Below are 14,346 nucleotides of genomic sequence, written 5' to 3' on the forward strand. Positions count from 1 at the left end.
ATTCTGGAATCACATCGCCGCCAGTTGGCCCCTTCCAGGCCCCACAGGGCCCGGGGGGTCCCAGCTCCTCCTTTCTCGGACAGAAGACCATCCCCAAACTTCTCTTGGGGGTGGGGGGAGACCAAAAGTTAGAATCAGTCCGGGGGAGTGAGTCAGACACTTGGACCACCAGATAAATATTTATTTTTCTCCTGGATTCTTTGATCTTTTCCTTTGAAACCCCCGAGTCCTAAACAGTCCGACTGCCAGTGCTGAACCGGGACTTTATGAAGTCGACCACTTTGCCAGACCGAGAGAAAAGGATCCTGATGGGAGCACACAGAGCGGAAACAGGTTAGGTCCTCCCTGGGTGAGGACCACCCCTCCCGGCCTCCCTAGGTTTGATCTTATTCTAGCAGTGATCCAAGCTTCGCGCTCTTTAGGTGAGCCGGGCTCCCAAAGGCAGTCCAGCTCTCAGCGTTCCTCGGCTCGCAGACCCCCGCCTGCATTGGGTAGCGGGAAACCCCGCCTCCCACTCCAAGCCCTGCCTTCTTCAGTGGGTGGCTCACACGGATAGAACGCCGGCTGTGAGCACCACTAAGCCCCAGATCAGCACCCCGAGCAGGCGTCTTTTCAGCACTTGCTCCGGCTTCGGAGTCTGTGGCTCGACGGTTGAGTGGGGGCGATCCAAAGCCACCTCTCCTTGGGCCGTCTCATCCTGAGTTTCGGTGTTTGGTGACGGTATCTCCTCCTGGATTCTTTTGGGCAATACTGACAGAGGAGGGGTAAGAAGCGATCCTGGGAGAGCGCTAAGGTCCTGCCAAGACCAAGGCAAGTTCTCCCCGCGCGGCAAGCCGCTCCAGGACCCAGGCCCTCCGGGACATAATCGCGCCTCCCAACTGCTTGAAGCCGGGACACACCCAGAAGGGAGCCCCGGCCGGGTGACCAGGAGCCTGACTCGGGGCAGGAAGCCACACCCTCGTGGCCTGAAGCCACACCCCCGTGGCCTGAAGCCACACCCCGACAGGAAGTTCTGTCCATAGGCCACGCCCCTGAGGCAAGCCACCCGCCTGGAACCGGGCGCCCCAAAAACTCAGGACCCTGAATCCCACTTCTCTCAACTCCGCAGCACTGACCTGTGACGTGAAAATAGATGATCGTGGCTGGACTGGATTTTATGGAACCCAGCTCGCAGCGATAGGTACCTGCATCCTTCGGACGCACCATGGTCTTGGTCAGGATGGGCTCCTTCCCCTTGGACACCAAGGTCTCAGAATTGTTCTTCCAAACCTAGACCCAAGCTCAAGGGGTCACAGAGGCCTGGGGAATTCAGGGATTAGGGGAGTACGGGGGTGAGACGATCATGGGGCTTCAGTGGGGAGGTGGGAGTCCAGGGTGTACTGTTCAGGACGTGAGGTCCCAGGGGATAAAAGGAAGTCAGACTTGGTCGGTCATAGGTCATGGGCATTGTGGATGCAGGCCTGTGGATACAGGGGCTAGGGGTGCTTATACAAGCCGGATGGACTTGGAGTTCAAGGGTAACGGGAGTTGGAGGGCCCCACCCTGTAAAAGCTGTAATCGGTCAGGCCTTGAGAGATTTTATGCCAGTTGAGCTCACAGTCCAGGATCATGTCTTCCATTTGATGGACCTTGACTTCGCGCTCTGGGAATAGGGGGTTACTGTGGGGTGCTCCCTCAAGATTCTGGGCCCTCTCCCAACCCTCTTCCCCTTGGTCTCACCCCGCCTGTCCTCCAGGTCGGGCTCCAGTCTCCGCCCTCTTTAGACTCGGTCTCGCCTCTGGCTCCGCCCCTCTGGCACCAACCCCTCCGGCTGGGCCCAGCTCTCTCACCTCCGCAATTCTTAGACTTTCGACAAGCGTGAACCTGCTTCTGGCAGGTACTGCACCAGATGAGAGGCTGCAACATCAAACCTGAAAGGGCAAGATCGAAGCTGTGTTCTCCCACTAAGAGGCGGGGCTAAAAGGAGAGGGCGGGGCCGAGGGCTGGGGCGGGATCAAGAGCCGAATCTCCAAGGAGGTCAGTCAGGGGCTGGAACACAGCCCTGTAGGAAGTCGTCTCTAACTAGGCTCAGTAAAGAGTGCAAAAACTATATGACCATTTCCCCCAAGAAGTCCAAGGAATAGTGGAGACCCAGGAACCTCTCGACGGGGAGAATGAGACACAGACCCAAAAGAGATACTGGGTATTGACAGGGTAGGGATGAGGGATGGACGACCATTTCCCATAATCGAGACTTACCACATTTGTTGGGACAAAAAGCTGCCTCGGAAGAAACAATAAAAAAAAGAGAGAGAGAGAGAATATGATTTCTAAGTTAAAGGCGATGAGAGAAAGGGTGAAGGAACAGGCTAGGTCTGGGGCTCTTGAATTCAAGAAAGGAAAGACATGGGTATCTGGGTCCTTGGGTCTGAGGGGGCAGGGGGCTGGGAGAGCTGACGGATCAGAGAAGCAGAAGGCGGGGGAAAGGGACTCTAGGGCTGTGAAAGGAGAAGCCTGTGGGGCCAGACTCCCATCTTCTCTCACCCTCTTTTTGAAACTGAGCAGCGTAGCTGGCAAAGGTATTCTTTGCCAGGTGCAACATCCATAGCATCTCCTTCACGAAGAGCTCACCTGGGAAGAAGCAGGCAGGCTGCAGAGCAGTCCCCACCCCCACCCTCCTGCCCCTCCCAGATGTGAGGTGCCCGAAGTTGGCCTCTGCCTGCAGAGCCTGGCATTCAGCTTTCCGGTCTTCTCAGGGTAGGACAATAAAAATGTAAAGACCACTTAACAGAATGCTGGCTCCAGAGTCCAGTACCTGACCACCAGACCAGGGGTCACCAGCAATCGCTTCCCTGGGTTTCTGGAAGCCCTCTCTGGCCCGCTTGAGCATTTACCTTTTACATCACTATCTGTGATGCGTTTCATATCCTTCAGCAAACTCCAGGATGCCTTTTCTAGTGTGGCCTCATCTGTGGGGGGCAGGGGGGAGGGGTGCCGGGGGAGAGATAACCCCCAGATTCCAAGCATTACTGTCTCATCCGCTCACCTAGTCTTAGAAACTACAGTACCCATGGGGCCAGTGGACAAGAGTAGGTCTGGTAAAAGGATTACCCCACCCCATTGCCTTCTGGGAGTTGTAGTTTTATTACATAAAATTGCAGGATAAAATGTAGGGGAACTGTATTTGCCAGCCCTTGGAGAACCCCAGAATCTGCATCCCAGCCTTTTCCATTCCCGAACCCAGGAGATTCCGCCTTCAGTCCTTTCTCTCCAGCACCTCCCAGCGACCCTAGCCCCAGAACCCTTCCTTTCCCAGGATCCAGGAGTCGATCTCCGCCCTCACCGACAACCCCCATATAGGAGTTCTCGTCAATCGGCAGGTCCTTGAAATCTTCCACTGCCTGCTTTATCTTTTCCATCACTTTTTTGTGATAGCTGGCCTCCAGGTGGCCAGGCAGGTAATCCATCTCCAAGGAGTTTAGCGCCTCCCTGACCTTTGGATCGCAAATGACACAGCCCCTGGCAGGAAACAGGCAGCCGGCCAGAGTCGCCACCAGGAGGGGAAGCCCCCGCGGCTCCATTGCGACCAGAGCGCGCAGTCCGTGCCGAACTCCGGGGAGGGTCTTCTTACCCCCACCCGAGAAGGTGAACGCTAAATGGAGAGAAGCCCTTCCCCGAGACTAACGGAGCCCCAGTTGGCAGGGCGCACACTTCTCATTAGAGAACCGGGGAGTCTTGAAGCACTCTTCGCCCGACCTTGACTCCTGTTGTACCCTCGAACACGAGGGTTCGCTGAAGAGCCCACGTTCTGACACCTTTTAGAGAGAATCACCAAGCCACGTCCTTCCAACTCTAATCTTTTCCCACGACTACAATTAAGAATTTTGTTGGGGGTGAGGGTAAGGTTAGTTGCGTGGTAGAGAAAGCTCTTGATTGGGGTCACAGTCACGGTCTGCCCCTTACTAGGAACGCCCACAGCCTCCTCCTCCCGGCTACCCACGTGAGGCCCCAGATTCCCAAGAGAGAGTCCCTGGAGTTTCCTTGGCCCCGCCCAGGATCCCAACTCTCAGTCTGATTGGATCGCGACAAAGGGAGGGCCCCACTTATCGCTCCGTGACGTCACAGCTGCCTTTTCAGACTAGAACTTTCACAGCATCTACAGAAGGGGAAGGTCCCTGTCGGCTCTGATTTCCAGAGCCAAGGAAAGGGCTTCAAGCCTTCAGTCTCCTCCCCTCTCAGAGCCCCGACTCAGGCTTTGGGCTAAATGCCCACAGCCCTTTGGAAACCCTGTCGTCGAGCCACGAAAACGTAGGAAAAGATCCTTTCTAGCCCTAGGACTACACTTCCCAGAAGGCCCCGGGTGTCTCCCTAGCTGATTACAGCAGCCGACCCCATAACCTTATGGGAAATGTAGTTCAAGGATTATAATCTTCGTTCACGCCCCACCCCACCTTCTCTCTCCAGCCTGTGGGGCTGGATACCGGGGTCCCAGAGGAAAGCGGTTTGGGGCCCAATGCAGACAGTCTCCGAGGAAGGAACTGGGTCTCTGAGACCACAAATCACACAAGTAGGGCACTAAGAAAGAAGGAACTCATGTTCCAAGAAATGAGAAGTCCCTGGAAGTTCCACACCTTTACTCCTACTCACACACCCTTATGCACACAAGTCTCCAAAAAACCTGCAGAGATGGGCTGGTGGTGTGGATTTTAATTCATACATCCCTCTCCCCCACCTACAGCAGTCGAGTAGGGACTGGTCCCCCAAAACTCCCTGAGAAAACTAGAAAAGTTCTCATTCTCTGACAACTCTGTAATAAAGGTATCTCCCTTCATTTCTTTCAAAAAGCCTCATGGAAGTTCTAAAAATCTAAGTCAATAATTCCATTTTCTGGGACTTCACTGGTGGTCCAGTGGTTAAGACTTTGAACTTCAAATGCAGGGGTTGCGGGTTCCATCCCTAGTTGAGGAACTAAGGTCCCCCATGTTGTCCTGAATGGCCAAAAAAAAAAAATCCCATCCTCTTGTCCAGACTCCGTGCTCCTGCCTGGGTTGGAGACCAGTCTGGAGTCTGCATACCTTCTGATTCTTTCATCCTTCACTTGTCCAAAGCCAGACTTAGAGATTCTGTGAATTCAGGGACAGAGAGTGGCTGGCAAGGGACACAATACCCACTGTTTTCTGCAAGCCCAGAAGGCAATCTTATGTCAGCGGTATGCTGTGTGTGCTCAGTCACTCCGTCATGTCCAACTCTTTGTGACTCCATGGACTGTAGCCTGCCAGGCTCCTCTGTTCACGGAATTCTGGAGTGGGTTGCAATTTCCTCCTCCAGGAGATCTTCCTGACTCAGGAATGGAACCCAAGTCTCCTGCATCTTCTGCATTGGCAAGCAGATTCTTTATCACTAGCCACCTCAATAAATCGACTCCATCACCCCCAGCAGCCCAGCTATGGAGGAGGAAACTTCCTTAGTTGGCAGACACAAACTGAACTTGGAGTCAAGGTGTGCACATTTTTGGAGTTTTAAAAAAAAAAAAACAACAACAATAGTGTCCGGAGATTTTTGCAGAGCCTTGCTCCTTAGGCTGCAGCATTCAGCACCATCCCTCCCCACTCCCATCTCATGCTTTAGCATATCTGTGGTTTTTCAGGGGCTGAAATGTTAAGTAAAGTTCTGCTTTGCTCACGCACTGTCCCAGCTACAGATAAGTTTGTCTTCCATCAACCTTTCCAGCAGTGGTGAGCTGTTGACCTACTGGTTGTCTCTTTGTTAGCTTCTTCACTGAGGTTACCTGGAATTCTAGAATCTCACACCCTCTGGAAGGGCCCTGCAGGGCTCTTTACAGGCATTAGAGTTGACCCTCTCCAGAAAACATCTCCCCACCCCTCTAGAATCATTCCAGAGCCACAGAAGAAGAGTTGGTAGATGCTTGCTGTAGAACACCCATGAGTTCCTTCAGTCCTGCTGACCCAGAGAAGAGAACTCTCTCTTCTCAAAAAAGGCCAGGATGGTCAACACTGGAATGGTGAACTCCCTGTTACTGCAGGCAGTGATCTAGAAGTACTCTGGTTATGGCCTGGGAAGAACAGGTGGGCACTGTGCCTTCTGGAACTGCCATGAACTTTTCCAGACATCGCCACCCACCATGCAAAGGTTTTCCATTGATTCTAGAATGTTCCAGCAGTGGCAGGAAACACCCATGCCCCTTCTAAGTCTAGCCAACTAGAATGACTCTAGAAATGGGTGTCCACCACCTGCAGGGCCACAAGCTTCTCTAGAATCTTCTGGACTTCCAGAGATGCATACTGTTAGCCTTACATCGATCAGGCTATTTCAGAAAGTCTCCCTGTTCCTCAAGACAGTCTACATTTGGAGCGGAGACAAGTCCGCATTAATGCCCACCCACTCAGGCAGGAAGGCAGCCTCGGGTTTAAAGATCTTCAGGAAGCTGGAATCAGGCAGGGTGAAGTTGGCCAGGTAGACGGTGTCTCCACCAGCCAGGTAGGCGGCCCAGAAGCCAAAGGTGCCAATGGTCATGATGGTGTGGTTGCACTGTGTGAGCAGCGCAAAATCCTTGACGGGCGCATCCTCCTGCCCGTCTCCGGCGAAGATCACATCCCCCCGGGAGGTGTCAATGTTTTCCCGACACCACTCCATGCCATTGCTAGTGACCACAAAGACGGGAGCTTCGTGCCGGGCCCGGAACCAGTCCATAGCCTGTTGGAGGTAAGCACGGTCCCCCACCACACCCTTCCAGTGGAGGGGCATCACCTCTAGGTAGTCCCCGCGGCGCACGTGGACACCCACAAAGGTGCTCGGGCGGTCCCCGGTGCGGGGGAGGCGGAGCCCACTCAGTGAGCGCTGGGCCTCCTGCCGCAGGTGCTGGTGCAGGGTGAACTCGCTGCGGATCTGCCCCCGGAGGTGATGGAAGAAGGTCCAGGAGCAGGGGAAGCCCGTGAGCTTCAGCCAGGGCTCCTTCAAGTGGGTGTACTCCTCCGACATCCAGTCATGAAGCTCCAGCTCCTGCCAAGGAGCGTGTCTGTCTACCTCGGGCGCCAGCACAGGCAGCGTGATGCGGAACACGGGGGCCAGGACGGCGTGCATGGAGGGCTGGATGAAGGCCTGGCGGCCATTGAGCTGGGCCAGGGCCAGCAGCGTGGCGTACTGCCCCATCTGGTTCCCAAACCGGCCTTTGGGGTCGATAGTCCAAGTTCCTGAGACGGAGGCAGGATGCTTGGGACAGGAAAAGGTGGTGTTGGGGTTCAGGCAGAGGATGGCCACGGGGGAGGTCACCCGGCTACGGTCTGGACACAGCAGGGACAGGTCTAAGCCACTGTGAAAGAGGTAATGGTGGATGAGGAGGACGAAGACGCAGGCAAAAACACAGGCTAGCAGGAAGATCAGACAGAGGTGACGGTGGCTGGGAGCCCACATGGCTGCCGGACAAGAAGAGTAGATGAGGAGACGTTAGAGCTTGAGAATGACTGTCAGGGAGGAGAGGGCTGAGGGAACCGGGAAACGAGTTTGGACTCCTGGGCTCGAGGGTAAAAGGAATCAGGGCTCTTGGATCTGAGTGAGGAAGAGCTAAGGGCTTGGAATTTCCAGCAATGGAAGATGGTGAAAATTAGTGGTTTCCAAAATGACAGTGACCCAGGAACCACCAGCTTGTCCCCATATCTGGGAATCTCAGTGTCTCGGGTGCCCTGACGTGGGGCAATGTTGCCCCCAACTCATTTCTGGGTGTACCTGTGTGTGAGGGGCAGAGGCCACCACGGAGGTGACAGGAAGCGACCATCAAGTGGAACGTGAGAGGCAGGAGACCCAGGCCTGGATGGGGGAGGACCTTGATTCCTGGAGGAGCAGGAGTTGGGGGGTCGGGGGTGGAGGAGACTCCCGGGTGCCGTAGGGGGGTTAGAGGTTGGGGGTGCGCCTCTTGGGACTGAGGGCCCGACTCCTGGGTCCGAGGCATCCACATTTCGCACTCACCTGAGCTCCTGGCGAGTGGCGGACCCACAGTCGGCTTGGGCTTGAATGGAGCGCTCCGGCTTCAAGTGCAGACCACATCCCGCGGGGGGGCCCACCTCTGCCCCCCTCCACCTCCGCCCCCCTCCACCCCCCTCCTGGAAAACCTGGACTCCAGGTTCCCAGACACGACGGTCCTCCCTCTCCGCGCCTCCTCCCTCGACTGGCTGCGAAGGTTCCGGGAGGAGAGAGGTAGGAGAGTGGGCGCGGCTCCGAGAATCACAGCCTTCGCCCTTCCCCGGCCCGACAGGTAGCTCAGAGAGGCAGCGCCCCGCCCCATCCCTGGCGCCGAGCCCCGACTCGGCAGGTTGGGAACTGCAGCCCCCGCCCCCTGCCCTCCCGGGGCCCGGAGAACCTTCGCCTCAGCCCGCTCCGCACACTCACCCCCCCACCCCCGCTCCAGGCCCAGGCAGCCTACCTGGCCTCCCTAGCAGCCGCATCTTTTCGTGGACACTGAGATCTAGCTTGCAACTGCCAAGCTGGATCCGGATGCTCCGGTCCGTCGACTTCTCCCTCTTCCACTCCGGTGTCTGCGTTCACCATCCTGGATGTGAACCTGTGTTCCTGGATGCTCCCAGTCCGGTCATGCCCGGGCGCCTGGTGCTGACCCGGGCATCCTGGTGCCGGCGCCGAGCGCGATCCTCGGTCCCCTGCCGCGTGCTTCCCCCGGGAGTGGGGGTGGGTGCGTGGGTGGAGAACCTGGTCGCCAGGCTGTTCCACGCGCGGATGCAAAGCCTCCTCCAGCTCTCAGGATCCTGGCGTGAGAACCTCCGGCCCGAACGTGTCCCCATGCCCCCCCAGGGGCCGCCCATCCCGCCCCCGCTCCCCTGCACTAGCAAATTCCAGATTCCCAGGTTGTCCTTTCGAGGGAATCTTAGTATCCGGCGCCTGACTTTCTACTTTCTAGAAGGGCACGTCCCGCCTCTCCCGAGGTCAAGAAAGGAGAAAGCAGAAATAGAATAGAGTTTCTCCTCCCTGCCTGCCTCAGAGGTCGCAGCAGGCCTCTTCAAGGAAAAAACGCTGGGCTCTTCCTGCAGACCTGAAGCCCTTTCCCCTGTCGACTGTTGCTCCCCACCCGCGCCCATCCCACCCGTGGCCCGAGTGGTCTGACTATTGCCATTCAAGAAATCAAAGACCCAGGGATTGGACTTGACTCTCCAGGATGTGATCATAATTTCTCCAGATCCAGGACTCCCCAGCCCCCAGCCCCCTCCTCAGACTGAGAAATCTGGGCCCTCCAGTCACCCCCTCATTCAGATCAGGTGATCAGACTCTAGTACCCTTGTTGCTGTTGCTCAGTTGCGGAGTCGTGTGCGACCCCATGGACTGCAGCCCACCAGGCTCCTCTGTCCTTGGGACCTTCCAGGCAAGAATACTGGAGTGGGTTGCCGTTTCCTCCTCCAGAGAGTCTGCCCAACCCAGGGATCGAACCCGCATCTCCTGCATCTCCTGCATTGGCAGGCCAATTTTTTACCACGGAGCCACCTGGGAGGTGGTCTTTACCATAGACCTTGCACCCTTCGGTTCCAGGAAATTGCTCACCCCCTCATCCCCCTTGGGATCTTGGGTCTAACTTCTCCCTGAGCAGCCTGAGTCATCTGCCAACTCCAAGTCAAAGACTCTCACCATTCCACCCCACCCCTACCCACCCCCCGCTTCCCCAGGCTATTTTGAGGGCACCTGTCTGATCCTGGGTAGCGTCTGTGGTGAAAGAAACATCAGGATTGCATCAGGACCCAGGAGGAGGAGGAAGCTGGGATGTTTCGGGACATGAATGCCTGGGCTGCAGTTACTCAGGAGCTTGTCTTGTAACTCCCAGATCATGACACCTGTTTGCTTGAGGAGGACGCTTTGATCCTGTGGGGCTAGCTGCTTTCCTGATGATCAGCAAACCTCAGAAAACCCAGAACTTCAGGTGAGATGAGGAAATTCCAGTTGTGGGGCACGATCTCCTCAGTTAGCCAGAAAGGCGGGTCCCCGTTCCCTTCCTGCTCAGTCTGCAGAGTCAAGGTCCCCAGCCCCTTCCTTCCTCAGACCCAGGGGTCTGAAACCCCAGCTCCCTCCTCCCTCAGGCCAAACAGTCTGGGCCCTCTAGCTGCTTTCACCCAGGTCCCAGTTCATCAGATTTCTATCCCCCTGGTGCCTCACACAGTGGAGGCCAGGCCCCCAGCTGGAAGGACCCCCGATTGCATCATCCGTCCAGGTTGACCTGGACACCGTGGAATCCTAGCATCTGCCAAGTGGGTCAAATATCATGGGTCAGGCGTCGGGAAGGTGATGGGGCGGGTCTGTCTGGATATAAATTCTGGAGTGTCTGCATCCATCCCAAGAGATCTGGGTGTCCGGTCAGCTGTGAGTCCACGTGCAAGGGGATCCAGACTACTGGAGCAGCCATCTGACAACCTGCTCTCTGGGGCAATCGGGCTCCGAAACAGGATCTAGACCATTCAGCTCTTCAAACCCCAGACCCCAGACCCCACCTGAGGACGTGAGCCACTGATGGGCTGGGACGGGGCCAAGTTCAAGCACTTGGGACTGTGGGTCCCTGTGCTGGCTGTCCTTCTGCTAGGAACCTGCCAGGCGCATCCCATTCCGGACTCCAGCCCCCTCCTCCAGTTTGGGGGCCAAGTTCGCCAGCGGTACCTCTACACGGATGATGCCCAGGAGACAGAGGCCCACCTGGAGATCAGGGCTGATGGCACAGTGGTGGGGGCGGCCCGCCAGAGCCCTGAAAGTGAGTATGTGTGTGGAGAGATAGGGCTTGATCCTGAAGCAGTAGGGAATTGGGGCCTGGACTCCTGAGTCTGGGGGAGGAGCAAAGGCCTCCTGAGTCCCTGACCACTTTCTCCCCTCAGGTCTCTTGGAGCTGAAAGCCCTGAAACCAGGCGTCATTCAGATCTTGGGAGTTAAAACATCCAGGTTTCTGTGTCAGGACCCAGATGGGAAGCTGTACGGATCGGTGAGTTTCCAAGATCCCCGTCCTTGCCCTCCACTCTTGCTCTCCCCATCCTCACAGTCTGAGAGACTAGGTTGCACCTTAGATGTTGGTCAGGCTTGGTTTGACATTCTCCGCATGCCCCAAACCTGGCCACAATCCCCAGAGGAGGGCGCTGTGGTCATCAACGTTCACAAGAAGAAACGGAGGCTCTGGCAGGGCGACCACCGGCCGCAAGTCAATGACCCGGGAGGCCAAGTCTTGTGACTCGTAACCTGGACTGACCACACCGGTTCCCATAGGCCTGGCTCATGCTGGGCGAAGGGTCGCTCCAGGAATCGATGGCCTGTAAAGTGAACTTGACCTTGGGTGCTAGCCAGATGCCCCTGCCAGAACTTAGAGAGCCTCCCCTGATCCCTGGGCTGGAATATTCTTCTCTGTGAAGTGGGGGGCGGGGAAGTGCGTGGGCCTCGCAGCGCCACCTAGGGGTAAAGGAGAGACCTGCCTCCGTGGTTTGGAGTCCGGGAGGAAGGGGCTGGGGGGACCTCGACGATGCAGCTGAGAAAGTAAGGGGTTCCCCCAGCTCCCAAGCAGTTCTGGGACTGGGGGGCCTGGACTCCTGAGTCTGGGAGAGGATGGGTCTGGGAGTCCTGCAGGGCAAGGGGGTATCGGAATCCCCACATCTCTGATCTGACTCTCATCCCCGCAGCTGCACTTTGACCCCAAAGCCTGCAGCTTCCGGGAGCTGCTTCTTGAAGACGGATACAACGTCTACCAGTCGGAGACCCTGGGCCTTCCACTCCGCCTGCCCCCCCAGCGCTCGTCCAACCGGGACCCGGCCCCGCGGGGACCTGCTCGCTTCCTGCCGCTGCCGGGCCTGCCCCCGGCGCCCCCGGATCCTTCAGGGATCTTGGCCCCGGAGCCTCCCGACGTGGGCTCCTCGGATCCCCTGAGCATGGTGGGACCCTCGTATGGCCGAAGCCCCAGCTACATTTCCTGAAGACGCCCGCTGTGTATTACTGGGTCTCCTCTTTATTTATTGCATTATTTATCTTATTTATTTTTTTATTTTTCTTACTTGAGATAATAAAGAGTCTGAGAGGAGGATCAGAGTGAGTTTGTGTGGTTTGAGGGAGAAAATGGGAGTCTGCTTCCGCGTCTCTCCTTGTCCCTCCATTGCCAGCCACGCTGTGGGAAGGTCCCAGCCTTTTTGCGCCCCTTCCCCGGCCGACCCTCAGTGTTTGGTTACACTAAGGCGTCCCCAGAGGCTGTGGACTATCCGTGCCCTTTGACAGGACAGTATTTGTTATTCTTCCCTCACCCCCTCCCTGACCCCAACCACGTGTTTGTGTTGTGGAACTATTGCTCTGCGGTAACTCAATAACGGGGACATTTTTTAAAGTGGCACAAGCGGACCCACATCCTTATGGGAGATGTGGGTTTTTTGGGTTCATTTAGCACTAGGGATGGTCCTCAGGGCTGGGGCAAGGACTCTTGGATTCTGGAGATACAATCGGTGCTAGGAAGGCCCTTTTGGGTCCTGAGGATTCGGAGGTCTGGACATCTGGACACCTGGATCCCAGGAGAGCAGGGGAATCTGGGCACCCTGGTCTGAGAGAGGAGGGACTGGAGATCGAGTCCTGTATCTCAGAAAAAGGACTTGAGAATCTAAATGCTTCCATCCAGGTGCTTATGGACCTTGGAGAGGAATGACTGTCACAGAATCCAATCTCAGTGAGCAAGTTGCCCGTCCCCACTTCCTTTCCACCATCTAGATTTCCATATTGCTCTTCAAGCTATTTTCCGGTTAGGAAAGACGCGAAGACAAAGGTTTAGACTACACTTCTAGAACCATCCCTAGTGCTAAATGAACCCCCAAAAACTACATCTCCCATGAGGGTGTGGGTCTGCTTGTGCCATTTTTAAAAATGTCCCATTGTTGAGTTACCGCAGAGAAACAGATCCACAACATAAACACGTGGTTGGGGTCAGGGAGGGGGTGAGGGAAGAATAACAAATACTGTCCTGTCAAAGGGCACGGATAGTCCAGAGTCTCTGGGGATGCCTTAGTGCAGCCAAACACTGAGGGGTGAAGAAAGGCTGGGTCAGCTGTGGTGGGGTCCCGGGTTTCTGACTGATCACTGCAGCCTCACAGGAGGTCTTGAGGAGACCATTATGGTCTTGAAGCATGGACGTGTTAGTCACTCAGTCGTGTCCAATTCTTTGCAACCCGGTGGACTGTACCTCCACCTCCCCCACCTCCCCCCCACCCCCACCCCACCACCCCAGGCTCCTCTGTCTATGGGATTTTCCCAGATGAGAATACTGGAGTCAATTGCCATTTCCTCCTCCAAGGGATCTTCCTGACCCAGGGATTGAAACTACATCTCACATGTCTCCTGCATTGCAGACAGATTCTTTACATTCTGAGCCATCAGGAAAGCCCCTCTCCTAAAAGTACATTTAAGAACTCGCTTTGGAGGGCGTGGGGTGGCCCAGGATAACTTTCTCCTAGCCTCACTGTTCTCAGAGTTCACTCTTTGCTGTTTCCATAGAGTATGAAAAAATATAACCTTTCAGCACAGCCACACCGCCAATATTTCAAAGAGAGAGCTGTATCTCCTCTGTTTACTTCCCCACCCATACTTGAACCTTCTCTCTCCTTTGGAGTTCCTGCCAAAATCAATCTGGATTTTGCTTCCATTAGTTTTCATAAGAATGGAGCTTTGTCCAAGTACTCAAAAGAAAACTGTGTCACATGATAGGTGGTAATTATCACTACAATAGCACTCATATTGCAAGATATAAATGTATCAAACTAACAGGTCGTATACCTTAAATTTATACAATGTTATCTGTCAGTAGATTTCAAGGGTAATTTTTTTTTTAAACTATGGAGCTTTGTTCTTCCAAAAGAGATTCCCTTGAGTAATTCTGTGATCTCTGAGGACCCAGACCACCCCAGCATCTTTCAACCTTCCCATAGCGTCCGATATCCAACTACTAATTGGAATATGTGAAGCTGCACACACACACACACACACACACACTCACACTGCTGTTCTCAGATTATCTCACCAAGTTCTCAGCTAAAAGGGCAACTTCTTCGAGGGGTGAGGACCGGTGGGAAGTTTCCAATTTTGTTTTGGTTTCTAGTGTGTTTGTTTTTGTTTGGGGCTGTGCCGTTGTGGCAGGCGAGCTCAGTAATCGCAGCCTGGGGGCTTAACTGCCCCACGGCATATAGGGTCTTTGTCCCCCAACCGGGGACTGAACCCACATCCCCTGCATTGGAATAATGTGGGTTCTTTTTTTTTTTTAGTTTGTATTTATTTATATTTTTGGTTGCATTGGGTCTTCTGCTGCGTGCAAGCTTTCTCCAGTTGCAGCAAGCAGGGGCTACTCATCGTTGGGGT

The 14,346-nt window shown here is 55.4% G+C and overlaps 3 protein-coding genes across 3 annotated transcripts; 1 reads left to right on the forward strand and 2 right to left on the reverse strand.

Moving 5' to 3' along the window:
• Window positions 1–49: 49 nt before the first annotated feature.
• On the reverse strand, window positions 50–4,571 carry IZUMO1 (izumo sperm-egg fusion 1). Its single transcript, XM_043436600.1, has 8 exons — window positions 3,323–4,571; window positions 2,874–2,948; window positions 2,524–2,610; window positions 1,830–1,910; window positions 1,542–1,642; window positions 1,116–1,269; window positions 549–750; window positions 50–305 (listed from the first exon to the last, which is right to left on the reverse strand). The coding sequence occupies exons 1-8, from the start codon at window positions 3,558–3,560 to the stop codon at window positions 230–232; spliced, it is 1,014 nt and encodes a 337-aa protein (XP_043292535.1). The 5' UTR covers window positions 3,561–4,571; the 3' UTR covers window positions 50–229.
• Window positions 4,572–4,666: 95 nt separating this feature from the next.
• On the reverse strand, window positions 4,667–7,412 carry FUT1 (fucosyltransferase 1 (H blood group)). The gene has a single exon (XM_043436599.1). It carries the CDS (start codon window positions 7,408–7,410, stop codon window positions 6,340–6,342), a length of 1,071 nt encoding a protein of 356 aa, XP_043292534.1. The 5' UTR covers window positions 7,411–7,412; the 3' UTR covers window positions 4,667–6,339.
• A 2,352-nt stretch (window positions 7,413–9,764) lies between these two features.
• Window positions 9,765–11,945, forward strand: FGF21 (fibroblast growth factor 21). Its single transcript, XM_043437848.1, has 4 exons — window positions 9,765–9,913; window positions 10,331–10,732; window positions 10,854–10,957; window positions 11,643–11,945. The coding sequence occupies exons 2-4, from the start codon at window positions 10,498–10,500 to the stop codon at window positions 11,931–11,933; spliced, it is 630 nt and encodes a 209-aa protein (XP_043293783.1). The 5' UTR covers window positions 9,765–9,913; window positions 10,331–10,497; the 3' UTR covers window positions 11,934–11,945.
• The last annotated feature ends 2,401 nt before the right edge of the window (window positions 11,946–14,346 follow it).

Source organism: Cervus canadensis, chromosome 18 (genome assembly GCF_019320065.1).
Source record: "Cervus canadensis isolate Bull #8, Minnesota chromosome 18, ASM1932006v1, whole genome shotgun sequence".
Taxonomy (NCBI): domain Eukaryota; kingdom Metazoa; phylum Chordata; class Mammalia; order Artiodactyla; family Cervidae; genus Cervus; species Cervus canadensis.